This window comes from Rhipicephalus microplus, chromosome 7 (genome assembly GCF_043290135.1).
Source record: "Rhipicephalus microplus isolate Deutch F79 chromosome 7, USDA_Rmic, whole genome shotgun sequence".
Taxonomy (NCBI): domain Eukaryota; kingdom Metazoa; phylum Arthropoda; class Arachnida; order Ixodida; family Ixodidae; genus Rhipicephalus; species Rhipicephalus microplus.
In genome coordinates, this window is record NC_134706.1 from 151,867,046 (window position 1) to 151,882,771 (window position 15,726).

The 15,726-nt window shown below is 49.2% G+C and overlaps 1 protein-coding gene across 1 annotated transcript; it reads right to left on the bottom strand.

The window, feature by feature from the left end:
• Positions 1-14,950: 14,950 nt before the first annotated feature.
• LOC142767905 (uncharacterized) lies at positions 14,951-15,361 on the bottom strand. The gene has a single exon (XM_075870147.1). It carries the CDS (start codon positions 15,359-15,361, stop codon positions 14,951-14,953), a length of 411 nt encoding a protein of 136 aa, XP_075726262.1.
• Positions 15,362-15,726: the final 365 nt, after the last annotated feature.

Sequence of the window (15,726 nt, forward strand, 5' to 3'; positions counted from 1 at the left end):
ACTTATTGTCGCACGATCATGCACGTTTTCTTTTCCTTTCGGCAGCGGTGGCACTGCTTTAATCTCAATGTGTTCAGGTGGTATGGAGTCCGGTTTCGTAATTGTGACTAATATCTTTTAGTTTGTTCTGTTGGCGATTATTTTGCTGCACAGCTCTCAGGCTCTGGCTTTCCCAAAATGAAATTTTCTGTCGCAGGCTACCTTCCTCATTTTGTATTGTTGGTCTGTTTATGTACTATCTCTCGGTTTAGTCATTATGAGATATTTTATTGTTCATGTATAAAGAACCATCTAGGCTGCACGTGTTGCTGGTATGCTATGCCTGAGCCAACCGGCAATCGCTTTTGGAATTGCACGTATGCATTCATTATTGATGACACAGTCGACTACCCCTGTTCCCAAGCATACTACAATGAAATGTGCTCCTCCTAAAGGACATGATGAGTCATTTAAGTAGAACTTATCCGGAGGTAACGTACGCGCTATACAAAAATCTTGCGAAGTGGTTTTTAGTAAATAACGTTGAGTGCTCACGAATTTTCGTGGTCATATGCTGACAAGATATGTCAGCGTGTTGATTGGCTATATCTTCATTTGCGTACTCGGAGCGTTTTCACGAATGTAAGGCCATGTGAGTACGAGAACATGGTATTGTTTTGAAACGTGTCTTGAATCAGAAAAATCGCTGTTGTATCCTAAATGTAACGTAATTATAGCGCGTGCATGACATGCATGATTACTCTGGCCTAAATATTTATGTTAGTTTTTGTGAGCGTTTTATATGTAATAAAGGAAGAGGTCTCACCTCATGGGGGAGACGACGACGAAGTGTCTCTTCATAGAACGCTTCTGCTTTCGGCTCCGAGCATTGTTATCAAGTTTTTCGCTTTCTACGGGAGACGCTGCTCCCTGCCCCAGGGCGACGGACGCGGAGTCATCCACTGGTCCGCCCAGCCAGAGGTCTGCTATGGCGAGCTCCTCGGTAAATCAGCGCGCCTGGCCCAGAACCAGTGAGGCCAACGGTGATAGTCACTGCATCATGGCTGTGGACGTGGAGCCTTCTGCGGCTATGTCCGACCATAGACCACTTTTGGCAAGCTCGTCGCGGAAACGAAGCACCTGTTCGAGCACCAGCGAGGACACGGAACTGTACTCGGCCACTGGCGACGACTCGTCGGATGACGACTTCGAGACCGTGAGAAGCAGGAAGGCCAAAAGAAGAAGTATCAAGTCGTCTTCACCAGCAGGGACATTAACGTCTCAGTCAAAAGGAGAATGCTGGCCGCACACCATCCTCTTCATGCCCGAGGACTCCACCATCAGCCTTCGAGCAGTAAACAGGCAAGCTCTCTCTATGTACTTTGAGGGGGTAGCACCAAACGACATTAAGCATATCCGGGTGAACACGCGGAAGAATATTCTAGCTGTGGACACAATGACTGCCAGCGCCATAGACAAGCTTCGCAGAGTATCAGATTTGGGAGGCATCAAAGTACGACCGGTTATTCCAATGGACGGTGCCTGCACGGCGGGAGTAATCTACGACATTGATTTGGCCATAGCAAACTCGGACCTCCCAACTCTCATAAAACCAGCGAACGAAGGAGTTCTCATCGCGAATGTACTTCGCCTCGGAAACACCCGATGTGTAAAGATAATGTTCAAAGGAGATTCCATTCCGTCGCATGTCAAAGTGGGACACTTCCGACATCCTGTTCGACCATTTGTCCCTAAACCACTCCAGTGCCATAACTGCATGAAAATTGGTCACATCAAGAGTGTATGTACAAACACCACAGTATGCCCCCGATGCGCTGAGCCGCACACTGCAGACGCATGTCGGGCAACAAGTCTGAAGTGCAGAAACTGTGATGGTCCGCATGATGCTGCATCCAAGGAATGCCCTCGGATTAAGAAGGAAATAGCCATTATCAAACAAATGGTTAGGGACAATTCAACCCACAGAGAGGCTGCTGAAAGGGTACGGCGGCGACGTAGTCGCCGACGGAGGCGTGGAGGACAGAGTGTTGCGCATAACCCATTTCCTCCGAGCACGAGTGAAGTAGTAAGCACGAAGCGAAAAGAAGTGGAGAAGCTCACAGCTGCGGATGAGTGGCCTACGCTTCCGCGTACACAGCCTGCAAAGGAGCCTCCTGCGAGGCCTCGCCGCCCTACACCTTCCACCGAGTCTACTTCCGTTGAGGATGTGTCAAGGGTCGATCGACAGATCATCCCGATGTTACGATCCCTCGTCGCTGTCATGGCAGACATACTAAGAAGCCTGGGAACTCCAACCGCTCGAAGCGGGTTACAGGTGTTGGACGCGCTGAGCCCAGTCCTCGCCTCCCTCGCGTAGAGTCATGGCAGGAGATCAACAATCGTTCCGCAAAGACGTCAGAGAAGCATCAGTCATCCAGTGGAACGCAAGAGGACTTAGATCACGGATTTCCGATTTTCGTCAGTACGTGTTTTCTAACCTTTTCCCAATCATCGTAATATGTGAACCGAAATTATCAAACCCGATCAGGCTATCTGGCTACGAATCAATCCCGTCCAAAACCCGAAACGAAAGCAGCAAGGTCATTGTGTATATTCGTCGGGAGCTTACCTACATCATTCAACCTGTGTCGCCTCATGATGAGAACCAATATGTTTGCCTGACTGTGAAGCAGAAAACCCTCACCTTCACATTAATAGGTGTCTACTTATCTCCCTCAGCCCGTTTTGATTGCCAAAGACTGGATGACATTCTTTCGAGCGTCCCGGATCCGTGGATAATTATAGGAGACTTCAACGCCCACCACCCAATCTGGGGAAGTTCAAAAGTCAATACCACGGGCCGGAGGCTGGCTTCATTTGTATCAACTCATGAACTGTCTCTACTTAATGATGGGAGCCCTACATTTCTGCGAGGATCAACGTACAGCAGCTGTTTGGACTTGACGTTCGTGTCACGTCGCTTCGCCACAAACGTTAAGTGGTTTTTAGACATCGAGACACATGGTAGCGATCACATCCCCAGTTATCTCACCATCGAAGGCTTTGCTAGCGACCACCCGCCGAAAACCGTACGGAAGATCGATCTTTCAGCATTCAAAACCAACATTGAACACGCTTGTGAAAAAGGCTTAACCTCTGACATTGAGCAAGCGATCAAACAAGCAGCGCAGAGTGCGATGCGCACGCTGGCATATTCTTCAAAGCCCTCAGAAACGGACATGGAGTTAGAGCGACTCCGTGCGACTCGTCGGCGTGCGGAGCGTAGATATCGACGCACAAAATCCATTCAAGATCTACGGATGGCCAGGCGCATGCAAAAGAAGATCCAGCGTCGTATAGACAAACTGGAGTTTCAACGGTGGGCGAAATTTTGCGCGAGTCTAGACCCTCGCAAACCGCTTTCTCAAATATGGCGAACCGTGCGAGGCCTACGCACATTTCCCCAACAACGTTTTCCGTTTAAAGCCTTGGCCCTTTTCCAAAATAGAAGGGATATCGAGGTAGCGGAAGATTTTTGTAGGAAGATTGCGGGCCCACCAAATTGCACAGAAGCCCTTACTGCTCATTACACGCCACATTCACTTGACCCACACCTGGACTTGCCTTTTTCAATGGAAGAACTGAATGTGGCTCTTGCTTCATGCAATCGATTGTCATCGCCTGGGCCGGATGGCATATCATACCGCCTATTATGCAATCTCGGTGATCGAGCACGAAGTGCTTTGCTGGAAGTATTCAATGAGTCTTGGAGAGATGGAACGGTCCCCAGAGAGTGGAAAACAAGCCGGTTGGTTGCACTTCTCAAACCTGGAAAATCGCCTCTAGAGCTGACATCATACCGCCCAATAGCGCTGGCTAGTTGCGTAGGGAAGCTGATGGAGCGAATGATCCTTGCCAGACTCGAGTGGTTCCTAGAACGCCATAGAATATATCCAGACGCCATGGCCGGTTTTCGTCGTCTTCGGAGCTCCATTGACAATGTCATTGACCTGGTGACCTACGTACAACACCAGAAAATGAGCAGACGGTTATCTGTCGCACTATTTTTAGATGTCAAAGGAGCATATGACAATGTTTCTCACGAAGCCATACTTGACGCCCTCGAGTCAGTTGGTTTGGGTGGGCGAGTGTACCGCTGGATCCAATGCTACCTACTTATGAGATCATTGTTTATGCAAACTGATGGGCCGACTTCTGAACATTATACACACCGTGGTGTTCCTCAAGGTGGTGTATTGAGCCCCACACTGTTCAACCTGGTTCTGATCGGTCTCGTTGAACGCATACCAGATTCCGTGCAGATATCTCTCTATGCAGATGATATTTGTGCCTGGACATCAGGTGTAACACGTCCTCAGGTACGTGCGAGACTCCAGAAAGCAGCGAATTCAATATCGGCGTACCTTAGAGAACAAGGCCTCGAGATTTCTCCTGAGAAATCGGCGCTGGTCGCGTTCACGCGGAAGGCAATGACGTCATATCCCATCGCCATCAATGGACACAGTGTCTGCTACGCCAGGACCCACAGGTTTTTGGGGGTCACGATCGATCGAAATCTCTGCTGGAGTCCCCATGTGGCCACTCTAAAGAAACGCCTAACGGCCATCGCACAACTTTTCAAGTTCCTCGGAGGCAAAACGTGGGGCACATCAGTGCACGCGATGTTGCATTTGTACAAAACGCTCTTTCTGGGGTACCTGCGGTATAGCTTGCCGGTTCTGACGAACGCTTGCAAAAGCAGTATACGCACAATAGAAAACGCCCAGGGCCAGGCACTCAGAGTTTGTCTTGGATTACCACGCTGTACATCAACAGCGGAAACCATCGCAATCGCCAAAGATCATCCGGCCACAGTGCACATTACTTTGGAGGTGCTTAGAGCTCATATTAGACACCTTGCTCGCGCCCCTGCCCACCACCTAGCTTCGCTTCCAGAAGATCGACCGAGTGCCTCCTTCTGTAAGAGAGTATTGACTTTCCGTGAGTGCCTTCCAACAGTCTACACACCTCCGGAACGGATACTAACACCTCCTTGGTGCTTGGACCGACCAAAACTGCGCTTGACAGTGCCGGGGATTCGCAAGAAGGCGGAGCTCTCGGCGCCAGCTTTAAAGCAGATAATTCTACTCATGCTACACGAAGAATACAAAGATCATGTCAAACTTTACACGGATGGCTCGACAACTGTTGGAGGATCTGCAGGAGCTGTGATCTTCCCAGCAAGAGCCGAAACCATCCAGTTCAGAACGTCACACAAGACGACATCGACAGCCGTGGAGCTCGCGGCACTCCGCAGCGCACTCCGCAGGATTGACCAAGAGACACCACAAAAATGGAGCATTTTTACTGATTCGAAACCAGCTCTCCAATGTCTACACAATACTCTACGTCGTGGACCTCAAGATCAATTGGCGCTCGAAATACGACAACTGTACCATCACCTATTAGACGAAGGACATGACATATCTTTTCAGTGGTTACCAGGCCATTGCGGCATCATCGGTAACGAGCATGCCGACAATGCAGCTAAGAATGCTCACGAAAATGGAGTGATGGAACCTATTCCACTATCAAGAAGCGACGCAGCAGCAAAGATTAATACGCTTGCGCAGGATGTCGCAAGGTCTATGCGGAATACGCCCGGTTTTCTCCACACCCGTCTTCACCGCCTGGACCCATGCCTACGACTTACTATTCCATCTGGCCTACCCCGATCCGAGACGACCCTTCTCTGCCGTATGTGGCTTGGGGTGTCTTTCACGAACGCTTTTGCCTGCCGCATCGGAATGAGAGACAGCGCTACATGCGACCATTGCGACAATGACGAAACAATTGAACATATTTTATGTCAGTGCCCCCAGTACAGCTCTCAGCGACAGTCCCTCTCAGCAGTGTTTGCTCGCCTCGACGACCAGCCATTTTCTGAGCAGTCAATCTTGGAATGTCGGAAAGATCGAGCTTCACGCCAGAAAGCAACGAAGGCGCTGATGAAGTTTCTGCGAGCGACCCGCCTCGTAGAACGATTGTGACACTACTGTGTGCGAGTGTGTGTATGTGTGTTTGTGCTTCTCTTCCTCCCTTTCCCCTTACCCTTTCCCCAGTGCAGGGTAGCAAACCGGATATGTTTTCTGGTTAACCTCCCTGCCTTTCCGCATTAAAATTTTCTCTCTCTCTCTCTCACCTCATGACAACCATGGGAAAAACAACATAACGCTAGCGTGATCATTGTTAGCTACCTAGCACCTCGACCAGTTGGGATCACTTATATTCTCAGCAAAAAGCCAATTGAGTTTAGCACTCATAGCGTAGCCACATCAATCGTTGCGTCCTAACTTCAGGAGCCAAGCAGCCGCAGCTCCACTTGTCCATCGTTCATCATTACAAGGACATTAGCAAGTTCAGTCATACACTTCATTGATTATATAATAATAACACGAAAGTGCTTTGTGCCTGCGTCCAACACGGCTCCGCTGACGTATTTTCGTCATGGATATGACGTTGTAAAGTATATACAAATGGATTTGGAAGAAACGATTTTGTAGTGGGGTGTTAAACCAGTCACCTCTTGCTCCGCAGCGCACGATGCTAACTACTATGCCAGAGAGCTTACGTTCTTTAGCTTGGTAATGATGAGCGACTTACACACACCATGTACCATTACCGCTCCTAAGAGCTCAGCACCTGCAGTGGGTTTTCATCGTCAGTAGCAATATGGCGCGAAGGGCGTGTGTCGGGCGTGCGCGCCTCCACGTGGTGTTTTCAGAGCGGTTAAAGCGCGTATAGATGTTTGCTGGCGTGGTCGCTCTTTTGACCACGCCCTTGTCTCGGGACTCGGGAACATTAAACCTCTTGTGCCTCCAACGCAAGTTTGCGCTGAAATGGCAGTGATTAAAGAGAGCACGAAGATCAATTCGGCCGCTGCTGCGGCCGCATTCACGAAACCAGCATGCTATCTTACAATAAAAAGTGAAATTACGACCATTTGCGCTTGTCCAGTGTGTGCTTGTGCGTTCGTTTCGTGCGTCCATCTTTCTGTTTACGCAGCATGCTTAACGTGCCTAGCTGTGACAGCTGTTTGTCTACGCTCGCTCTGTGTATGCTCATTGCGTGCGGGCTTTCTGCTTGAGGCCTGTTTCATTCGCACGTAGACTGGACAGACTGGACAGCTGCGTTCTCAAGAAACAAATGAACGCGAAAGCTCATTCTTCGTTGGTAGGTTTTCCAAAGCGCGTTAGATTCTTCGTTGGTAGGTATAGTCGAAGACTGAAAGGGTTAGCAAATATGATGGCCATGGGAGTGTATGCACGAGGCAATCATGTACGTAAGCAGCACATCTGCTTTCATCACAAATTATGCATTCTCATTCTAAACAGCTGACGGAATCAATACCATTGGCTTGTCTGCTCGTACTGCTGTTCATAACTCAGATACTCTGACGGCAGCGTTTGTCGTTCACTGCGTGTCAGTGTTTGAAGAGAAGGCTGCTCAGCATCAACAGGCGAGGCTGCGGTGGTCGATTGCGTCACACTTCGAAATGGGGTGTGGCTGTTGGCAATGTTTTCATCGTCTGATGATCCAAAACTACGTGGTTCCTTCGTCACCAGTAGATGCCTACAGTTGCGTCTAAGTGCCGTATTGTTCTCTGTGTCCAGATAAAATGATCGTGGGCTGGCCGATCCTACCACCATAGCTTTCGTCACCCACGAAGTCCCCCCCAAGGATACTACGTCATCGTCGCAGAGGCCAGAAGGTTCTATCTATCTAGCCGCCTACAACTTCTAGCTCTCCTGGCCGTTTCGATAATGGTATCGATACCAAACTTGGTATGACATAACATGACTGTATGAGGAACGTATATGACTAGTCAGAACATGAAAACCTTTATATTTAAGTCATGAATGTCATGATTTACATTTCATTGCCTTGCAGCTCTTGCGACAATCTTGTTCACATGGCACGTTGCAAAACTGGTATGATATGACATGATTGCATCCCGTACACAAGCGACTGACCCCTACAAGAAAATCCTGACATGCGTGTCATGTAACAACATGACTACATGACACGCTCATGATGCGCTCGCGGCCAATTCACTAGCGTCACATATACCAAATTCGGTATTACGGGACGTGAATGGATGACGAATGTATGATACTGGTGCAAACATGATAAACATGAGATGCGTCTCATGTAAAAGCATGCCTACATGCTGTGCTCATGATGCACTTGCAGCCGTTTCGCTAGCATGATTTGAACCAAATTTGATATTACGGGACAAAAACGAATGACGAAGATATGATATTGGTGCGAACATGATAAACATGAGATGCGTGTCATGTAACAACATGACTACATGTCACAGACAAGGCACCAATACATCGCGACGCGGTGCGCGTGCTCGCCGGCGTTCATTTCGTCGCGTCACGCCGGCTTTGCCATGCCAGGCACCGGTCCTGCCATATACCCGCAGGCGCGCGCCGCGCTGGGTTGCTTTGACGCATGCGCTTTTCATTACGTCCGGCGTCTTTCCGTCACGAAAAGAAGGAGACGCAGTGTTGTCGGGGCAACGCATCGGCGCGAAATGTAGCATGTCGCATTTCTTGCCAGTTACCGTTGGGCGGCGCCGACGGACGCTGGTCGCGCCTCGCGTCAGACTACGGAGTGCTCGCGTTTTGCTAACGTAGCGTCCCTGCACCCAGCGTGCGCGCGCGTCAACGCTACATGGGAGTATATTGGGCCCTTCATGATGCGCTCTCGGCCATTTTGCTAACTCAACATATACCAAATTTAGTGTTACGTGACGTCAAGGGATCACAAAGTATATGACAGGTGCAAACATGATAATTCTGACACGCGTTTCATGTAAGAACACGCCAACATATCACGCTCTTACCGTGATCGCTGGCCTTTCGCTAGCTCTACATATGCTAAATTTGGTGTCACGTGACGTTATGAGATGACGAAAATAAACGACACATCCAAACATGATAAACATGATACAGAAGTCATTTACGGCATCATTCACCTCCACCTCGTAACGTTGTGCTGATTTTAAAGTGGCATATCAAAATTTCTCATTTGTGCTTCGCATATCATCGATTCCCACTGTACGTGGCATCTGCGATTTTTTTTCACTAGAGCTGCCGAGATTGCATTGCATTCCCGCAATGGTGCTCGCAGCCATCTTCCTTGCAGGAGTTCGCCCAGAGACCAGCCATCTTCAACAGGACTCACCGTGTAATTCAACAAGCCCAGCCAAAACACTCTCCTGCAGCTTTTGTTTTCTTTCAGACAGGCTTTACACTTGTACACTCTTTTCTGCAAACCTGTTCAATTGAGGACACTTTGGGCTTCATTTCACATGCTTAAATTCGTAACGCTTTGTGGTCATAGTTAGGGCCAATCTCGGCCGGTGTGCCATGCCTTCAAAATATTGTGCTCAGTTTATTGATGAGAGTGCTGGCTGTTGTATAGAAAAGTAGCTCCGCCTCGGCGAAATGAGACATCAAGTCCTAGGCCCACCATTCATGTCTTCCCGACTACTGAAAGAGATTGACACCGATACGTTACCATGGCTGAGTCCTCGTATGTTGCAATATAAAAGGCTCTTATTGCTGCTTTAAACGAATGTCTTTCAAGTTTGGCATCTGTCGATCAAGGACATAATGGCTGAGGTTATATTCAGGCAATAAACTATTTGCTTTCTTCAGCGTTGCACTTCACCTGGCCAAGATAACCAGCATGATTTTGTTTTAACATGTCGCTACGCATACTTGCTGTATGACCACTTTAGTGTCTTACGATAGTATGTCATTAATTACGGATAACTCAGCGGCCACTTGTTTGAGGGGGCCGTCCATAGGCTCTCCCTTAGCAAGCTTTCTGAGCACTGTTCCAAGATGTAGATCTACAGTTGTTTCTTCTTCCAGTTTACTAGCTGTCGTTCCACTTACGAGTGTTGGCGACCGTGACGACATTGAGCTTGACGCCACTCGTGCGTGCAGCGACCTTGAGTCCAGGAACAGGTGATCGGGATAGCTTGCACGCAAGGACCATCAGTTTGCCAGAAACGTATGTCAGCGTATAATCATATTTCATCAACCTCAAAGCAAATCGTTGCACTCTGCGTGGCATAGCACTTATGTCTTTCTTTTGTATGTCTGTAAGCGGACTGTGATCACTCTCGAGTATGCTGGGGTGGCCATAAACAAAATGATTGAATTTTTCTCAACAAAACTTTAGTTAAGCCTCTTTTTGACTTGCGAATATCTTTTTTACCGATTCCATTAAAGTTCTCCACGCATAGGCTACCGGCTGCCAGCGGTCTCTATGATGTTGCAGAATCGCGGTACCAACACCACTTTGAGAGCCGTCAGCAGTTACATTTATTCCCAGATTTAGATAAAATATAACAAACAATGCCGCAACACTTGAATCACAGCATATAGGGTGCCATTCGCTTTCGTCGTTTAATGTGCAACCAAAGATTGCACCATATTTTGATGAGAAAACGTAAAGTAGACGAACACTGTGAGAGAAATGGTAGGTATTCTTTGAAATAGTTAACTACTCCACATACCCTTTAGACAGTCAGTTTGTCCTGAGGTTTTGCAATTTTAAAAGGGCCGTCGACAAGATCTAGATCGGGCCTAATACACTTGTCACTAATGATGTCACCCATAAAGAGAACCTATAGTTTTTCGAAGCGACATTTGGATGCTTTGTAGGTGAGGCCTGCTCTTTTCAGCTGTTTCAAATGCTTTGCGCAGCTTTCCAGCCTGTTCGGTCCTAGTCCGTAGGGGGGGGGGGGGGAGGAGGATTCTTAAAACAGAGAAAAGAAGATAAAAGTGAGCCTTGTAACTGTATGTATCATGGTACGACACCTCAACAGTAGCTCACGAGAGATGGGGGTGAGGCGGGATTAAAAGGGATAGGCAGGTATAAGAGAGATAGGAATAGAGATAGGAACTGGCACAGAGAGACACACATACGGAATGAAGTAGAAGATAGAAAAGATGGACATGATCGTAAGAGTCCGAGGACGAGGCACCACTACGCGAGAGCTCTTGTCGGCATCAGGAGATGGCTTAGGCCAAGCCAGTCGACAAGAGCTGCGCTGTCATCGGAGATCGCAGGGACACAAGCGGTTGGCATGAAATCCAGCGAGTGAGTCCATCCTAGTTCCTCCCCAAATTAACACATCATCTACATATACGCGTTGTTATGCCTGCGAGTCCGCAGCAAACGTCCAGCCTCGGAAAAAAAGAAATCTGTGTCAAGGCCAGCACGCGAGCCCGCCTGACGCGATGAACAGCTCAACGGCGTCAACACGCGACGGCGCCTTTCTGTCGCCCACGTGCAGTGAGTCACCTCAGCAAGCGAACCGTCGAGTAAACAACCGGCGTCTTCCTGTCTGGCGGGTCTGACGCAATGCTTGGGACGTCACTCGTCCTTGGGTGCAGCCACCTACAGCGCAGCCTCTCCAGATTCAAAGAGAAAGAATGACGCGGCCCAGCGGCGACCCCATTGGAGGAGTCTGACCTCATGACCAGCGGCGCTTCTGGTTGGACATTTGGGTTCCACCCGGTGCATATAAAAGAAGCCCTGCGGCGCGTCGCGAGCAGCAGCTCTGTTGGAGAGCAGACATGTGTGTCAGAGAAGAGAGCTATGTGATAGAGAGTTGAGCTGTGTCTCAGAGAAGACAGCTATGTGAAAGAGAGTTGAGCTATGTGTTAGCAGACCCATTTGAGAGTAGAGCTATGTGTTAGAGAGAAGAGCTTGGCTCTTCGCTTCTCTTTCGGCCCCAGTGCCGAATTTGTAACGCCTCTGTATATGTGCTGTACATAAACCTTGTTTAACTCACCGTCGTCTCGTCGGCTCGTCTATCAGCTCAGCGCAGAAGCAGTCGCGAGCTGAGAAACCTACGCTACCAAATGGCTGGTGACTTTCTCTGCGGAGTTCGAAGCAGTGGCGCCTTCGGGACCGTGTTGGCGTCGCTGTCTTTCGAAACAGTGGTTGCAGCGGTGAGATTCGTAGCGCCCTTCGTAACGCCGTCGGAGGTGCGCTTCGCAGCAGTGGTAGAAGCGGTGAGATCGGCCGGCGTCGGCGACATCGATGCGGTGAGTGCCTGATGTCTTCCCCTCAGTTCACCAGACTGCTCTAGCTCAGGTTATAGTAGTTTAGAGACGGGCTGTGTGAAGCATTAGAGTGAGCTTTGATCGTTTCAAGCAAAGTCGAAGTGCTTTGAAACCCAAGTTAATGTGAAGGGGGTAAACATTGGAGTGTGAAATATTGCTTGCGCGTCTTGCTAGTTGACTTATAGTGGGTACGGCAAGTAAATTGTTAACAGGGGCAAACAGCAAGAGGCTAGTGTGAACGATGGAGAACCTTAAAGTGAAGGAACTCATCGAAATTTGTGAGGAACTCGGCATTACTTTGGGCCGTGCGAAACAAAAGCAGGCGATCTTTGAGATCATGAAGGATGAAGGGGTGTCGGCTGAGAAAGTCGATGAGGCCCGGGAGGATATCAAAGCACGCCGCGCTTCCCGATAGTTTTTCTTATCTTTTCTCGAACAACTCAGAGCAGCTTCTCAAAGAGCAGGGCAAATCGTTCTTCTCCAACTTAGCGTACATGGCCCTCACGCGATCGCAAGCGCGGAAGCTTTCGCGGGAGCTTGATCTTGTTCTGTGTGATAAAACAAGTTCAAAAGCAGCATATCTGTGTGATCTTAGTGGCGAGTCGACGGAAGCTTTCGCGGGAGCTTGATCTTGTTCTGTGTGATAAAACAAGTTCAAAACCAGCATATCTGTGTGATCTTAGTGGCGAGTCGACGGAACCTCAAACACGAAATTCTCCGTGTGCGTCGTTTGAGCAGTCACTCGAGCGGCCCGTCGCCGAAGCGACCGGCGCGGTATGCGTAGGGGGAGACGACATGGCGCCATTGAGTCAGAGCGAGAGGGTTGCAACGCTCTCGCCTGTCGCGGAAAGTTGGAGTGAGCTGTCGAGGGTTGATCGAGAAACGCTCATTCGAGAGCAGCGTGAGGACCTCTCGATAAAAGCGCTAAGGGAAAACGTAAACTTAGGAAAGCTAAACGCTAATGCAGACGCATTGAGCCGTGCGTTTAGTTAGTACCTTCTCCACCTTTCGATTTCTCGCTGGCGATTCGGGGCAAAATTTTGACCTCATCACGACCTGAGCTGAGCGCTCTCGTCCAGAGTGAGCTGAAGGGCCGAACTTTATGTTGTATTCTAATTCGTTACGTTGTTGTACGTGTGAAAATTCGAGTTCTTATTTTAAGAGTCTTGTCCTACATGTGCCTCTTGATGTAGAGCGAACGAAATTCCGATAGACACATAGCTAGGTATATGTTGTACTATACTTTGTCTGGTGTTCTGTCGGGTGACCGAGGGCACTTGCTTGTGTCGTGTGTTGTCTGTTGTCGAACCGTTCTTGACAAGTTGCAGAACCATTGTCAAGTGTTGAAACCAAGGATCCTCAGAAGAGACGAACGAAGCTGGCCGGCAAGTTGTGGCGACAAGCCAGTGGAGCTGGGATCCGTCCTCAAGAATGGGATGTGTTCCCGGAAGTGAGTCTGGAGCTGCATTCTCCCCATGGCCCTGGAGGCGAACCTGGAGGGACCTGGCGAACGAGCGCGCCTGACATCCGAGCCACGTGGAAGCAGCTCGTCTTTCCGGCGCATTGTCTGGCGGCGGGGGTGCTGTTATGCCTGCGAGTCCGCAGCAAACGTCCAGCCTCGGAAAAAAGAAATCTGTGTCAAGGCCAGCACGCGAGCCCGCCAGACGCGATGAACAGCTCAACGGCGTCAAAACGCGACGGCGCCTTTCTGTCGCCCACGTGCAGTGAGTCACCTAGCAAGCCAGCCGTCGAGTGAACAACCGGCGTCTTCCTGTCTGGCGGGTGTGACGCAATGCTTGGGACGTCACTCGTCCTTGGGTGCAGACACCTGCAGCGCAGCCTCTCCAGATTCAAAGAGAAAGAATGACGCGGCCCAGTGGCGACCGCATTGGAGAAGTCTGACCTCATGACCAGCGGCGCTTCTGGTTGGACATTTGGGTTCCACCCGGTGCAAATAAAAGTAGCCCTGCGGCGCGTCGCGAGCAGCAGTCCTGTTGGAGAGCAGACATGTGTGTCAGAGAAGAGAGCTATGTGATAGAGAGTTGAGCTGTGTATCAGAGAAGACAGCTATGTGATAGAGAGTTGAGCTATGTGTTACCAGACCCATTTGAGAGTAGAGCTATGTGTTAGAGAGAAGAGCTCGGCTCTTCGCTTCTCTGTCGGCCCCAGTGCCGAATTTGTAACGCCTCTGTATATATGCTGTACATAAACCTTGTTTAACTCACCGTCGTCTCGTCCGCTCGTCTATCAGCTCAGCGCAGAAGCAGTCGCGAGCTGAGAAACCTACGCTACCAAACGGCTGGTGACCTTCCCTGCGGAGTTCAAAGCAGTGGCGCCTTTGGGACCGTGTTGGTGTCGCCGTCTTTCGAAACAGTGGTTGCAGCGGTGAGATTCGTAGCGCCCTTCGTAACGTCGTCGGAAGTGCGCTTCACAACAGCGTACACCAGCGGGACAATCAAAAGCATAGTTAAGGACTCTTTGAAACACTTTATTAGCGGACGCTATACCGAATGGTAGACGATGAAATAGATAACAGCTGAAAGGCGTCACGCTTGTGCATATCTTCTATTATTGTTTGTTGAATGCAACTTGATTAATTCCCGCATTTGCATCGAGACACAAAAAATAACTTCGCGCCTTCCAATTCTGCCTCAATATTCTTTCCGGGACGCATTTGTTATTGTTTTCTTTTGATGTTTCCGTTAAAGCGTCCTGCGTCTACGCATACCAGCAATTTACCGTTCCTTCTTGAGTACAATCACAAGAGGGCTTATCTAATCTGTTGGGCTGCTGACTTTCTGGATGATGTCTTTCTATTTCACTTTGTCTATTTCAGTACGGAGAAGCTTTCGCAGGGACAGGAGAAGCGTTCGATCTGTCTGTACGACTGGTACAACATTCCTGTGCAGCTCAATCTTGTATTCACGTGGCACACATTTTGCTCCTTGAAAGAGACGAGAGAAATCCTTCACAACTTTGTCGGTGGCATTCGTTGTGATGCTGTGAACAGCCCGATGTACAATTCCAAGCGTCTTGCTAGTGTCCAAGTGTAAGATAGTGTTGTGCTTCTTCTTTACTACAAAAACTTCTGTGCAAGCCTTGCGATTACCAATTTCAAAGAGTGCTGAAACTTTGCCAATATGCTTGATCATGATGCCACTGTAGGATCTCAGTGGCATCATGATCATGATGAGTAATGGCATCAGGGACAACCCTGATGCCATTACTCGGCATCAGGGTTGTCATCTTGACCTTGCGGAGAATTGAAAGCAGCAAAATGTCTGTCTGAGATCATGTGTCCACTTTAAAGGTGACGTACTTGCCGTTCACACGCCAGTTTCGTAAGCGTTCGCACGCCAGTTTCGTTCTCTGCTTACGATGCTTCTGGTGACATTCACTGCTTCGAAGTCGTCACTCTGATGTTGCACCTGGTACACGCATCATTTCTCTCTGCAGCAAGACGCGAGGTGGTTTCGGCCGTTACACGAGTAACATACTTTGCTATATGTGGGGCAGCGGCACAGATATGCCGTCAATTGCAACGAATGCATTTTAGGTCGTTCTTGGGCCCTCCAGTGGTGCTCGTACT